General features: G+C 43.5%; 1 protein-coding gene across 1 annotated transcript in view; it reads left to right on the top strand.

The window, feature by feature from the left end:
• Window positions 1-14,487, top strand: part of LOC310785307 (integrator complex subunit 3-like) — an 84,296-nt gene that overhangs the window by 58,876 nt on the left and 10,933 nt on the right. Inside the window, 4 exon segments of the mRNA XM_083646329.1 lie at window positions 4,821-4,985; window positions 9,467-9,620; window positions 10,301-10,369; window positions 13,229-13,304. Coding sequence (XP_083502455.1) covers window positions 4,821-4,985; window positions 9,467-9,620; window positions 10,301-10,369; window positions 13,229-13,304 — 464 coding nt within the window.

Genomic DNA, 14,487 nt, shown 5'->3' on the forward strand with positions numbered 1-14,487 from the left:
TTTACAAACTTGTGTACAATAAAGATTTAAAGTGGGGGGAAATGCCTTTGCCCTGTCAAACAGCTGGAATACAGACATCTGAGAGGGAGGCGCACCCCACACTTTGAAAATCACTGCTCTAGAGTAAAACATTTATTCATTCCCACTTATTAGACACTATTTCTGATGGTAAAATTAGCGTAAAAAGCAGAATTCAGTAATATTCAAAGGGAAAAAAATAGGGATGTCCGATATTATCGGCCTACCGATATTATCGGCCGATATTAGCAAAAAAAAATCGATATCGGAAAATATCGGTATCGGTTTTCATGCCGATATTTTTTTTTTTTTTTTTTTTTTTTAATACAGGGGGACTAATGCTCTCTTTTTCAGGAGTGCCCTGTTCACATTCACACACACATTCATACCTGGAAGCTGACCAGTACAACCACAGTCTGATCTGTTGGCCACTGAGCAGCTCCACTGGAGCGGTTGGGGTTAAGGGCCCTGCTCAAGGGCACCTCAGTGGTGGTAATGAGGGAGGGCCAAGCGCTGCCTTTTCACTTTCCCCACCCAGATTTATCCTGCCGGTCGCGGGGATTGAACCGATGACCTTCTGGTCACAAGCTCGCTTCTCTAACACTTACAACTTTAACACAACATGCATATTATATATTAAACTCTTCAGCTACATTAAGCTACATTATGTAACTTGTTACGTGAAATTTTGGTGGAAAAAAAGCCGGCTTATATCGGTATCGGTTGATATCGGTATCGGAAATTAAGAGTTGGACATTATCGGATATCGGTAAAAAAGCCAATATCGAACATCCCTAGAAAAAAACAGAATTTGGGATTTGTTGCTTTTTCCCCCCGTTTTTGTACCGTACCGTATTCGTACCGAACCGTGACCCCAAAACCGAGGTACGTACCGTACCGTGACTTTTGTGTACCGTGACACCCCTAATATGTACTGCCACGTCATAGCCTCGGCAGTGACGTCATTACCAACGTCATATTGACATATTGACAGGGGCTGATTGGCTATTAAGCTATTGAGGATGGGGTGATGAGTCAGGAGGCACACGTCATAACGGACGTCACACTTGGATTACACTTGACTTATGCTGAGCGCTGATGCCTATTGTGATATGAGGTCACATGACTGGTTCTCATCTTGAAACTAGGTTGAGACCAACATTTCAATCATGAGAGACCAGAGGGTAAAGTTTAACGAGCGAGCTTTATTCACAAATGGCATGGCAACTAATTCTATGGCGTAATGACTCCGGTACATTTTTGTCCCACTGGTGACATCACTGACGATGTCATGCATTTTGACATCATCAGTGATGTCATAAGAGACAAATCATCTTATGACATCAGTGATTAAACTTAAGGGGGGCACACACCTCCGCACACATGTAAACTTAAGGGAAATGACATTTTGTGAGCAACACATGTGCCAATATGGCAGGCGAGGCCACGCAGCACCCGAGCTGCGGGCGAGCCCGCGTGTGTGAGCTGCAGGGCAGGCGAGGACGCACAGCGAGTGAGCCTAGAAATCGGACGAGAGGCCTAGTAAACAAAAAGTGCAATAACTGATCTGTTCTGGAACGTATGTTCAGGACAGCAATGTTGATACGCTTTCACAGTCAGGTTGAACTGGTGCATAATATAGATTACATCAAAGTATGACCTGATAATCGATATCTTCTATCTAATCTATCTTCTATATCTATCTATATATATATATATCTAATAATTGCAGGAGTGTCTGTATGTATGTCAATCATTGTGATGTCATCAGTGAATGATGTCATCAATGATGCAAAGTTGTGCAATAGACCTTATTCACAGCGCGGCCATCTTGGATTACGTCATCGCACAGGGTGGCAACGCATCTGAGCCTGCGTTACAACCCATGTAAACAATGGAGCGGTAGTCCCAAAACCTGAGTTCTGTTCCACCAATTTCTTTTGATCAAATTGATAAATGGGCAGATGACAACGTCAACATCCCCAAAAGGATTCAAAAGAAGGGCTACAGTAACTGGATTGAAGGGTACATCCACGATAGGTAAATTAGGGTGCAACGTTACTGTGTACAAAGACTTGCTATCTGTGCAGTGCTTCCTCCGCCGTCATATTAACTTCACTTATCGTGATTTTTGCATGTTAATCATGAATCAATCTAACACGATTCATTTGTAATCTGACAACTTTAGTTGCAATTGCTTCCAGGCTATGTAATTTGATATGAACGTATCCTTCAACGTTAAACCTATCTGAAAAGTAGGCTACTAATGATAGAATAACGCTCATTCATCGATTTAATAAAACAATGTTAGCATGGAAACGTCATAGCACCTACAAGTGGCCAATATCTACTTACACCTAACTGACGATGTCAGCAATGTTAGCGCTACTAAAGTTGTCAGATTACAAATGAATCGTGTTAGATTGATTCATGATTAACATGCAAAAATCACGATAAGTTAAGTTAATATGACGGCGGAGCAAGCACTGCACAGATAGCAAGTCTTTGTACACAGTAACGTTGCACCCTAATTTACCTTGAATATCGTGGATGTACCCTTCAATCCAGTTACTGTAGCCCTTCTTTTGAATCCTTTTGGGGATGTTGACGTTGTCATCTGCCCATTTATCAATTTCATCAAAAGAAATTGGTGGAACAGAACTCAGGTTTTGGGACTACCGCTCCATTGTTTACATGGGTTGTAACGCAGGCTCAGATGCGTTGCCACCCTGTGCGATGACGTAATCCAAGATGGCCGCGCTGTGAATAAGGTCTATTGTGCGCAGACTTTGCATCACTGATGTCAAAATGTCATCTTCATTGATGTCACTAAAGCACTCGATGATGTAATCAGTGAGTGTCTGTATGTATCCTGTCTGCGGACAATCATTGTGATGTCGTCAGTGAGTGATGTCATCAGTGATGGCGTGAGGGGGTATGTATGTCTGTCCTTCCCCTATCTCCATGATGTATGAATGGTGGGAAGGGGAACGGGTAGATGTACCCATGGAGGGGGGTGAATGGGCATGTGTAGAGGGGCCACTCTGCACCCTGTCACGGGCCGCAAGTTGAGTATAACTGATCTATAGTATATACTGTAATTGCCAGTGTGGACTGTTTACATTTTTGTGCCGGCCACAGCTATGGCAGTCAATGATGATGTCACCATGCCTGACAGTTATGTCACCCTTGCTGGTTGAGGCTATTATAAGTTATGTGATGTCATCAGGGATGATGTCACCAGGGATTGCCAGTGTGGGCTCTGTTCTCTGTCCTCTGTCAATGTTTGTCTATTACAATTTCTGTGATGTTATCAGTCAGTGATGTCACCAGGGATGATGATGTCATCAGTGATGATGTCACCACTGTGATGTCATCCTTCCTGGGTGAGGCTGTTATAAGTTCTGTGATGTCATCAGTGATTATGTCATCAGTGATGTCATCCTTCGTGGGTGAGGCTATTATAACTTCTGTGATGATGTCATCAGGGATGATGTCTGTCTGATGTCTGTGTCTGACTATTATTTGCTGAATGTTGAAACGGTCGGTTATCGGTTATTGGTTGACATCCCTAATTTTGGTTCACTTGGATTTTTATCTGTGCGAAAAGAAACAAGGAAAACGCTCCAAGTTTACAAACTCATCAACTGATTCAGACAAGAGCAAACTAACTGTAGGTGTGTAAACACCCTTATTTAGGGTGTATTCACACCTGTAGGTTGTTTGCTTTGTTTCCGATTCAGGTACTTAATTGATACAATTGTTGCATTTGTGCCTTGGTTCGTTTGTGTTCACACAGCCACAAATCAAACGGTCCAAATAGTATTGTCAAACTTCCTGGATTGGCCAGCAGACACTCTGATAGGCTAATAGCCTCTCGGGATGGAAAAAATAATTCCCAGAGATTTTCCTATATGATTATAAGAATGCGTTTTGTTAGACCTACATTGTAGGCTATGTCAGGCGTGCCCCGTGCGAGGAGAGAGAAAGAAAGAGGGAGGGATCGAGAGAGAGAGAGAGGGAGAAAGTTATTTATTTATGTAGCTATGTAGCCTATGTATTTATTTAGCCTATTACTGCTATTACTATCACGGAGACTTGATTAGCCTACACATAGGCTATATGAATACCCGTCCTGTCAGGAATAAAATATTAATAAATAATTTAATAATAGCCTATGGACATTTCGAGGAAGACATGCAATCAGTCTGATTGTCTGACTGAACCAGACAGTTTTATCACAAATAAGGCTGGCTCTGATTACCACGACTTGTTTTCATTTATTGAATGGAGACCGAAGTAAGTTGATTGAGTTCAAACTGCTGATGTGATGATCCAAAAATCCCCCAAAGTTTATCCATGCAAGTCACAAGTCACCAAAACAGGATCTGAATGAAGATGTTGTTTTTAAACGATAAAAATGCTCGTTCTTCAGGCCATTACTCACAGCGCAGCTGACTACGGCAGCTGGTTTATCCAAAAATGCGCACTGTTTCCTGCAGCTGTGTCGGATCGAGGTCGGCTCACGTTCTCACCACAAACGAACCGCACCAGAGTTCGTTTGGAAGCGGACCAAGACCACCCTTTCTTGCCGATCTCGGTCCGCTTGTTTTGTCCCACATCCGAGTGCGATTGCTGTGTTCACACTCCCCCAAACGAACCGCACCAAGGGGGAAAACGCTCTCCGTTTCGGAACAACTGCTCCAAACGAGATAGGTGTGAATACACCCTTAGTTTCATGCCCAGGCTACCCCGTATTCTAATGTTTCCCTGTGCGTGTGTTTGTGTGTGTCTGTCTGCAGGTCTTTGGAGGAGTCTGTGTGTAAGCCCGTGTGTCTGGTGTTCAGGAACCTGTGCACCATGCAGGAGGACAACGCAGGCTTCTCCGTGCTGCTCGACATGCTGGCTGAGCTCTACCAGAAACAACCCAAGATAGGCTACCACCTGCTCTACTACCTCAAAGCCAGGTGTGTGCATGTGTGTATGTGAGGCTACCACCTGCTCTACTACCTCAAAGCCAGGTGTGTGTATGTGTGTATGTTAGGCTACCACCTGCTCTACTACCTCAAAGCCAGGTGTGTGTATGTTAGGCTACCACCTGCTCTACTACCTCAAAGCCAGGTGTGTGTATGTGTGTATGTTAGGCTACCACCTGCTCTACTACCTCAAAGCCAGGTGTGTGTATGTTAGGCTACCACCTGGGCCCTATACCACGAATGTTCTATAAGAAGATCCAGGATCTGTCCCTTGATCTGGTTTGTCTAAACCAGATAAGCTCGATTGTAGTTAACTTGTACCACGAACCTCGTTTGCCACTCGTTAAGTGGAACCAGGTTTTTCTAATCAAGTTGAGAGCGCGTGCACATGAAAATGCCTGTGCACATGAGCTCGTCCCCCACAAAAGAGGCGTGGTTTTTAATAACTAGCCAATCACAATGCAATATGGACTGCTCCAGCTCAGAACCGTAGCTTTTACAGCGCCAGACACGCCTATTTCCTCATTCATTCAAAGCCAACTACTATGTCAGAATCAAAATCTGCATTTGATGTTATTAGTCTGTTCCCGAATGACTGTCTAAAGTTACACTTTTATTCACATCAGTCATTTATTTGAAGAGCGGTTTCTGCCTCCACGTATCCTACAGCAGCTGAATTCACCCTCTCAATAAACTGCGAGTGGAAGCAATGTGTAATGTCTCAGTCCAAAATCCGTATGTATAGACCATTTAGGCTCAACGAATAATAATGATCTCATGATGTGTTTAGTCGCACTGATTGAATAATTCCTATAGGCTATCAATAAAAAAAAAGAATGATAATAAAATAAAATAAAGGCTTCTGAACTGAATCGACACGGTAGCCTACGTGCGGGCATAGGTTTAATTTACAGTATAAAAAATAGCCTATTTTGTGGTCACATATATTGTCAGCAGAGTCGCATATCTCCATATTTCATATAATGATGCTGGAAATATGAAGTTCAATCACATCATACAAGCCAAAAGCAACACAGTTGCAGCTGCAAAATGCAGGAGTAGCCTAGATATGAATAATCTGTGTGCAGGCGATCCCATATTAAATTGCTTAGATGTAGTAGGCTATTCTAGCATGTATGACTATGTCCAACCCAACGTCAGTCTCAACTCCGTTGTGCACACGGCACCGTGCGTTTATGTAGCTAACCTTTTTATGCCGGTTTAGTGATATTTCTCCACTCACTATTCAGCTGCAATCGATCGGCGGGGTCAAACAACGTATCTAGGCTACTTGAGAGCACAAAAATGAATATATAAAAACATATTCCAAAGTGGTAAGTAGGGCTTAATTTAAATGTAGCCTGCAACAAAGTGCAAGGCTTTAGTCCTTGATTACCGTAAAATACCAATTATTAGCCCGGGCGTTAATTGACAAAATATGTAGCCAGACCCCGCGTAAATATGGGACCTGCGGCAGTTTGGGACCTGCTTTAATTATTTTTGTACAAAAATATTGCTCAGCAAAGATTGTAAATAGTATGAAATTGTTTATTTAAACCATTTATTTTAATCAGTTGGCTACAGCCCCCCACACGATTGCTTGTCTATGGGGAGAGCCGCGCCTCCCTCTCAGCGCAGCAGAGCATTGCATGCCAGTTCTGGCCTGTACATGAAATCAAATAAAATTTGAGCTGAACTGTGACCTACCGGTATTTACCACTAAACTTTCTCCGCTGAAGGTGAGAGAACATGATCATCATGTGAGCAGATTATTTGTTGCATGCACTGCCTCCTCCGCTGGCAGGGGAAACATTATAGCCTATCATACTCACATTTCTCAATCAGAGATGTCGGATTTGTAGGCCTACAAAAATCTTCAGAAAATGCCTACACAATTTTCATAACTGTCAGGTGTTGCTGGAAAACAAATTTTTAAAAAGTTCATCACTCACGGAGCCTACCCTCTTCAGTAGCACACGTGAAAGTGCCGTGAAATACCAATTAGAAGCCGACTTCTATGCCCGCTGGCAGGGAAACATACCATAGGCACATTTCTCAAAATAATTATTACACCAGAGATGTCGGTTTTAGTGTATAAAAATCTTCAGGAAATGCCTACACAATTTTCAGAATCATCAGATGTTGATGGAAAACGAATTTTTTAAAAGTTCATCACTCATGGAGCCGCTATACCCTCTTCAGTAGCGCACATGTGAAAGTACGGTATGCCCGCTGGCAGGGAAACATACCAGGCACATTTCATTCAACAGGATGTCGCAAAGGTAAAAAGAAAACATTGAAAAAACTAACCGGGCGTCAAATTGGGACCTGCTTTTATGTACAAAATATGTATCCAGACCCCGCTTAAATATGGGACCCGCGGCAATTTGGAAGTCGGCTTCTAATTGGTATTTTACAGTAATTCAACAGGAGCCTTTTTTTTTCTTTTTTCTTTTTCTTTTCATTTGAATGCAATATATTTTTCATATGGGGACCATGTGAATGGCGACTCGCTGTTTCCAGAGAGCTGATTGGTAAGCAGGTGGGTCTTTCATGGGTTTAGATCTTATCCTCTGAACTTAACCTGCTACAAAGCAGGTTAGCCGTAGAGCATAAGTTGCTATGGTGATCTATCTCGGTAAGAAGTTAACTAGCGTCGTGGTACGGCAAAACTAGGGTTAAACCTGAAGTTACCTCGCTAAGCCACTAATCTTGTTTCGTGGTACAGGGCTCTGCTCTATTACCTCAAAGCCAGGTGTGTGCATGTGTGTATGTTAGGCTACCACCTGCTCTACTACCTCAAAGCCAGGTGTGTGTTAGGGGTGTGCCGTATCGTTATTGATATATCGCTACAATTCATATTCATATTGTCCAAAATTCATATCGTGATTCGAGAGCGTGATAATGCCAATACTGTGACTTGTTGATGTAGTGATGCCACACCGTTGTGCTGCGTACACACAGCAGTAATCGCGATGGCTGAAACATAGACATAAATAATATGGACGTAGCTATCCCATTCAATTTCTTCTACCTGGCGGAGTTCAAACATAGGCCATCACCATCTTGATTTTTCCTCAGCAGAGTGGGAGGGAATGGGTTGAGTCCTTCCACGTGAGATGGGAGTTTCCCAGAACCGCAGCTCCGCCTGCTATTGGTCCGTAATCGGCAAGCTGCATGATCACTGCACAGGTGATCTGTCAATCACCCCCTTTTCTATCATCTATTTTACTCCAAACGGGTGAATTATATAAAAATTGACCTGCCTACAGTTGTTATGAAAAGGTGAAATTAGCTATATAGCCCAAAACCGTGTTTCGCCCGTAACTGGAAAGATGTTGAATCATATTACAAAGACGGGCATTTTAACGCGCAGCGAGTGCATGTAAATAACAACAGATTGATATCCATTCTCCTAGCCGATGGTCTTATTTGCCCATGTATGTCATATAGAGGCACCGGTATTTCATAACCAGTTTAAAAGTTCCGTGTATGGATTTCATTTTAACGTTAATACATTATACCCTACTTGGGCCAGAGTCCTGCACGGGTCCAATTCTGCAAACCTGTGCCCGCCCAGACCCGTCAATATAAGACCCGTTACCCGTGATCAATGAATCACACAGCCTAGAAACACAGTCGCTCACTTTGAACCAAACTGCCACCATTTCACACGGGAGGCTAATAATTAGCAGTCTCTAGCTGAGACTCATCACCTGTAACGTTAGCAGTAGCACTTAGCAGCAGCAGCTAACTTTAGTTCAGTAACCAGCTGGTCAGCACTATCAGACAACACAGTGTTGTGCAACAAGCAGACTTACCAAATATTTCCATCCAAAACATGTCCGGTATAATCCACGCTGCCTTTAACCCCGGCACCCACTCGGCCAGGCAAGACCGCGACATCGCTAAACCCCCGCCTCCGGCCTAGCGGAGCCGACAGCGGACTTTTTCTCTCTCAAAACAATTGAAAACCACCGTCATGTTAAAGCTGAGCAAGGAGATCGATTTTATTTCACCAGAGCCGAAGGCAGCAACACAAAAGACTGGTGGAAATAACAGAAGAGAAGGTAAGCTCCACTAAACTGGTGTCCAGCATTGACAGTAGATACAGTAAACACGATTCTGCCTGACCAATCAGTCGTCTGCAGTGTTTTCACGTCACGGTATGGTTCACAGCGCTGGAACCTCGACAAAGCAGGGACCAAAACTAGCACGACTCAACCCCGACTCAACCTGGGCTGTCCACGTTTTTGATCGGTGGAATGAGACAAAAAAGCGAGACGAGCTGGGCAGGGCCACGCTGATACCAGCGGTGGAAATGGGCCATCTGAGAAGAGCCAGCTCAGTTAAGCTCAACAAACTTAGCTAGTGAAGTAGCCAGGAAAGCCTGTAACCGTGTGTGTGTGTGTGTGTGTGTGTGTGTGTGTGTGTGTGTGTGTGTGTGTGTGTGTGTGTGTGTGTGTGTGTAGTAAAGCAGCGATGGGGAAGATGCTCCTGTACGAGTCGTTTGCTCAGGCCACGGCGCTGGGCGACCTGCACACCTGTCTGATGATGGACATGAAGGCCTGCCAGGAGGACGATGTGCGCCTGCTCTGCTACCTCACTCCCTCTATCTACAGCGAGGTACACACACACACACACACACACACACACACCACACACACTTTTCGTTGTGACAAATTGGGAAAACCTTGATACAACTGGTACTGTGACTTGTTTATTGATCGAATACAATGTATTTGTAATCAATAACCAAGTCACACTACCAATGGTAACAAGGTATTCCCAGTTGTCATTAAAATTCGAAACGACCGACTCGTTCCCGGTCACACATCCCAGCCGTGAATTTCTATCTGCCTTCTCTCTCTCTGACTATGTCCCCATAGTCTTAAACTATAGGCAATATCATAGGAATAATATAGAAATATTGTCACGATATAAGATAAAAAAAGGCAGAAAGCACAATAATGTCACTATAAACTATTGCGTAATATAGTGTACGCTATAGGAAATATTATAGAAATATTATATTTATTTCTCTCTGCTTGTGTGTGTCTGTGCGTGTGCCCCTGATCGTTTCTCTCGCTCTCTGTTTAGACACAGAATGTAAAGGTTTAAAGTTTATACATCACAACATTGTGTATAATATAATATTGTGTGTAGTGACTGTTGTTACTTTGTGAAGTGTTTTGAAACCTGTTGGTGATAATGCTTATTATTGTTGTTATTATTACTTTCATTAATACTAATCAATTCAACTCTTATCTACTTCTCCCCCTGCCTCTCTCTCTCTCTCTCTCTAGTTTCCAGATCAGACGTTGCGGAGTGGAGAGCTGCTCAACATGATAGTAGCCGTCATCGACTCCACACAGGTAAAGAATGTGACTTATACCTAAAATACATACCGTCTTCTAACTTGAAAGACGTGAGTTTGCTGGGCGCACAGTCAGGTAGTGTATTTTGATCTGTGATTCAGGTCGTGTCATGTATTTCAGTGAGTTTTTCAGTCGTGATAAAAAGTCTTAATGAACCAGTCGTGTAGTGTAAACTACCAGTCTTCATAATCACAGTTAAGATTTCAAAGTCAGCTAGTGTATTTCCTGCATTAGTGACTCTAACCTGGGGTATTCACCTTATTCGCCACGCCCACTTTTTCTCTCTTCCGTGTTCGACGCAACGTATTTGTTCTTCCGGTTCAGCGCTAGTTGGCGGCCATTTTCAAAATAAAACGTCAGTATGAATGAAGTTTGGCAACATTTTTTTTACCTGGACCCCTCTCCTCACATTAATTATGATCTGACGACTCACCCAGTGATCTCCGCAGCGTTTCTGGCCGTCCTACGCGTTGTTTTGAGATCAATACTCTCCAATCCAGTCGTAAAATAGAGCTCCGTGGGGGCCAAGTGGCAGCCCGCGATACTTTCCTGCCGGCTGGCCAACTACCTGTAGTTGGCCAGCCGGCAGGAAAGTATTGCGGGACTTGACGAGACTTGGTGACCGAGATCACGAATGAGGTAATTTGATCCCTGGGAGACTCCAGGAAACAGCCCCGGAGGGAATATCAGTCTGGTGGTTGTTGAGGGATGAGATTATGACGATATGTGGCGAAAACGGGAATAAAACTGGCTATTTAGATGCAGGAAAGACAGGCTGCCACTTGGCCCCCACGGAGCTCTATTTTACGACTGGATTGGAGAGTATTGATCTCAAAACAACGCGTAGGACGGCCAGAAACGCTGCGGAGATCACTGGGTGAGTTGTCGGATCATAATTAATGTGAGGAGAGGGGTCCAGGTAAAAAAAAAACGAAATTCTCCTTTAAGCTACACTGCGGCCAACTTCAGTTACATGTTCAGAACGTTACTGCTGCGAGGAGCCGATGACTGTACCCGGTCGGCATTTAACGTTAGTTACAAAAGCACGTCGACAGTGTTTTCTCACTGCCAGTAGCCTAACTACAGTAGGGTTTGACAGATAGCTAGTCCGACCGGTGTCAGCACAGTCAGCGCTCCCGGTCCTCGCTGCTCGTTAAAGATTTCCAATAGGCGTTATTCTGATAAACTGGTCACATATATGTTACGTTCTCACCCGACAAATATTAAAACTTTAAAACAGTTTGGGTTTTTTTTTGCTTGAAAACAGTTTTTTGGCAAGTCTGCGGTAGGCGTACTCTATTTCCGTGTTTAAAACCGGAAAGACGATTAAGAAATGACATCATGCAGAGCGTCCTTGTATGGGCAAAGAATAAGGTGAATAGAGGTGGGCGTCTACAGAATGAGGCTCACCTATTTTCACTAGAGCCCCACTGATATATCAGGACCGACACTGAAATGGGCTCATTTGGTCAAACGTCAGATCTGTATCATATCTGTATCGGCTCAAATGTTTGCCGATATGAAAAAAAGTTTTTTTTTCTGAATATATAGCAGAGCACATTGTTTACAATCCTCTCAGCACTGCAGCACAGCTCTAGTTTAGGCAACTATATAGAGCCTAGTTTGTCATTCAGTTTACACAGAAACCAGCACTCACCCTGTAACGTTGAGGAGTACGACAGCACCGATCGAGGTAGGATCAAAACAGACATCTTTACATGCAGCGATGCGTCCTCAGATGTAAGTCCTTTTCACTGATGCATCTAGTCCTGTAACTGAGCAATTGTGCATTGTGACATCACTGTTGACATCATCAGCATTGTGACATCACTCATGTCATAATTATTTGATGATGTCATCAGTGATGTCATAATTCATTGATGATGTCATAATACACTGATGGTGTTCTCAGTGATGTCATAAGTCAGATGTAAGGGGCACACACACACACCCGCACGCATGTAAACTTAACTCATTGATACCTGATGCAGCATTTGTGTGTGTATCCCTTTAAGACCTTAAAGGGATACACGCACAAATGATGCATCAATTCAATTCAATTCAATGTATTTATTTGTTCGATAGGGGACAGGTGTAGATTAATTAACATTTTGAAAAAAAAAAAAAAGCACGACAATTGCAGTCACAAGACTGATTTCCATCAGGTATCCACGCAGCAGCCGAGCTGCAGGGCGGGCGAGCCTAGGAATATATTCTGTAGTCTCTCTGCTTGTCTGTCTGTCTGACTGATGTTTATTTAGCTTTTTTTATTTATTGTTTATTTTCTGTGTTCATTTCTATAATCCATTGACAATGTTTAATCATGTTAAATATTCTTTAATTTGTTTAAGAAAGCAGCCTTCTGTTCTGCTACTGTACCTTTGCATAGTCATATCAGTGCAACATCTGTGCACAATCCACATAGAAAAAGGACTGTTTTCATTCCAGCTCAAAAATGCACTATATCGGCCGCCATATTGGTTATGTTATTTCCCCCCCGCTAAAATCGGTTATCGTTATCGGTTACTAAAATCCGTATCGGTTGTGCTCTAATTTTCACATCAAAATGTATGAATAAATGAGGGGGTCTGTATTTACCGCTGCTCCCCTGTCTCTCCCTAACCCTGTGGTCCACAGACAAACTGCTCTGTTCACTGCCAGACACATGAATACAGTCTGTCTACCTGCCTGCCTGTGTGACTCTCTCTCTCTCTGTCTCTCTCTCTCTATCTCTCTCTCTCTCTGTCTCTCTCTCTCTTTCTCTCTCTCTCTCTCTCTCTCTCTCTCTCTTTCTCTCTCTCTCTCTCTCTCTCTCTCTCTCTCTCTCTCTCTCTCTCTCTCTCTCTCTCTCTCTAGCTGCAGGAGTTAATGTGTCATGTGATGATGGGGACGCTGGTGATGTTCAGGAAAGACTCAGTCCTCAACATCCTCAGTGAGTGAGCACGTGTGTGTACACTCTCACACACACACACACACACACACACACACACACACACTCACACACACACACACACACACACACACATTATCATCATTGTGTGTTTTCAGTCCAGTTTCATGACTGGCAGACATGTAATGATCTTACAGTAGCAGCCTCCTAGTTAGCAGGTTTCTGTTATTTGGTAATTGCCTTGTCTTTTACCAGTAAAACCAGTGAAAGGAAGACATTTAAATGTCCCCACGCCCGCTGATTTCTACGTCCTTCTATCAGTGTCGTTACGTTAGCGTGGCCACATTGTTGACATAGCGTTGCAGCTGTCAGTCACAGCTTAGGTAGCGCTACTAGCTAGCCACTGTTACACAATAGAGTTATCCGGATTAGCGTTTGTAAAAGTCAGAGGAGGTGGCCTGCATTATGCAAGTAAGTTATACCACACCTCTCACACATCTCTCTCATATCCCACTTTCCCTTCACGTCTGCAGACAGCAGAGAGACAAATAAACCAACCAAGAGGATTTTACTGCTGTTACTACAGCCGTGTGTAATGCAGGCCTCCATCGCTATTTTGTAATAGGTCCTAACGCAACAGAAATGCTAATAGACAACGCTAACACCTGTTCAGTTCAGTTATGTTTATAGCCCCTTATCACAAGCATGTCTCAAATTGCTTTACATAGCATCATCACAGTTACTATATCCTATATCTACACACAGACAACATACAGGTTACATGCATCATATAGTATATTGTATACATTGAGATACTACACAAACACAGCATGTCTTTAGACTGTGGGAGGAAACCGGAGCACCCGGAGGAAACCCACGCAAACACGGGGAGAACATGCCAACTCCACACAGAAAAGACCGGGTTGGAGATTCGAGACACTGAGCCACCGTGCCACTGTTAGCTTCTTATTCATGCTGCTTTAACCTGGAGCCTAGAGTTTTTTGCCAGGAAAGCAGTCCACTCCAAAATCCTCCGCTGTTGCTCAGGGAGATAACCTGTTGGTCAGGGAGATAACCTGTTGGGCAGGGAGATAACCTGTTGGGCAGGGAGATAACACACACTGTTGGTCAGGGAGATAACCTGTTGGTCAGGGAGATAACCTGTTGGTCAGGGAGATAACCTGTTAGGGAGATAACCTGTTGGTCAGGGAGATAAGCTGTTGGT

This window comes from Poromitra crassiceps (genome assembly GCF_964638095.1).
Source record: "Poromitra crassiceps genome assembly, chromosome: 11".
Lineage (NCBI taxonomy): Eukaryota > Metazoa > Chordata > Actinopteri > Beryciformes > Melamphaidae > Poromitra > Poromitra crassiceps.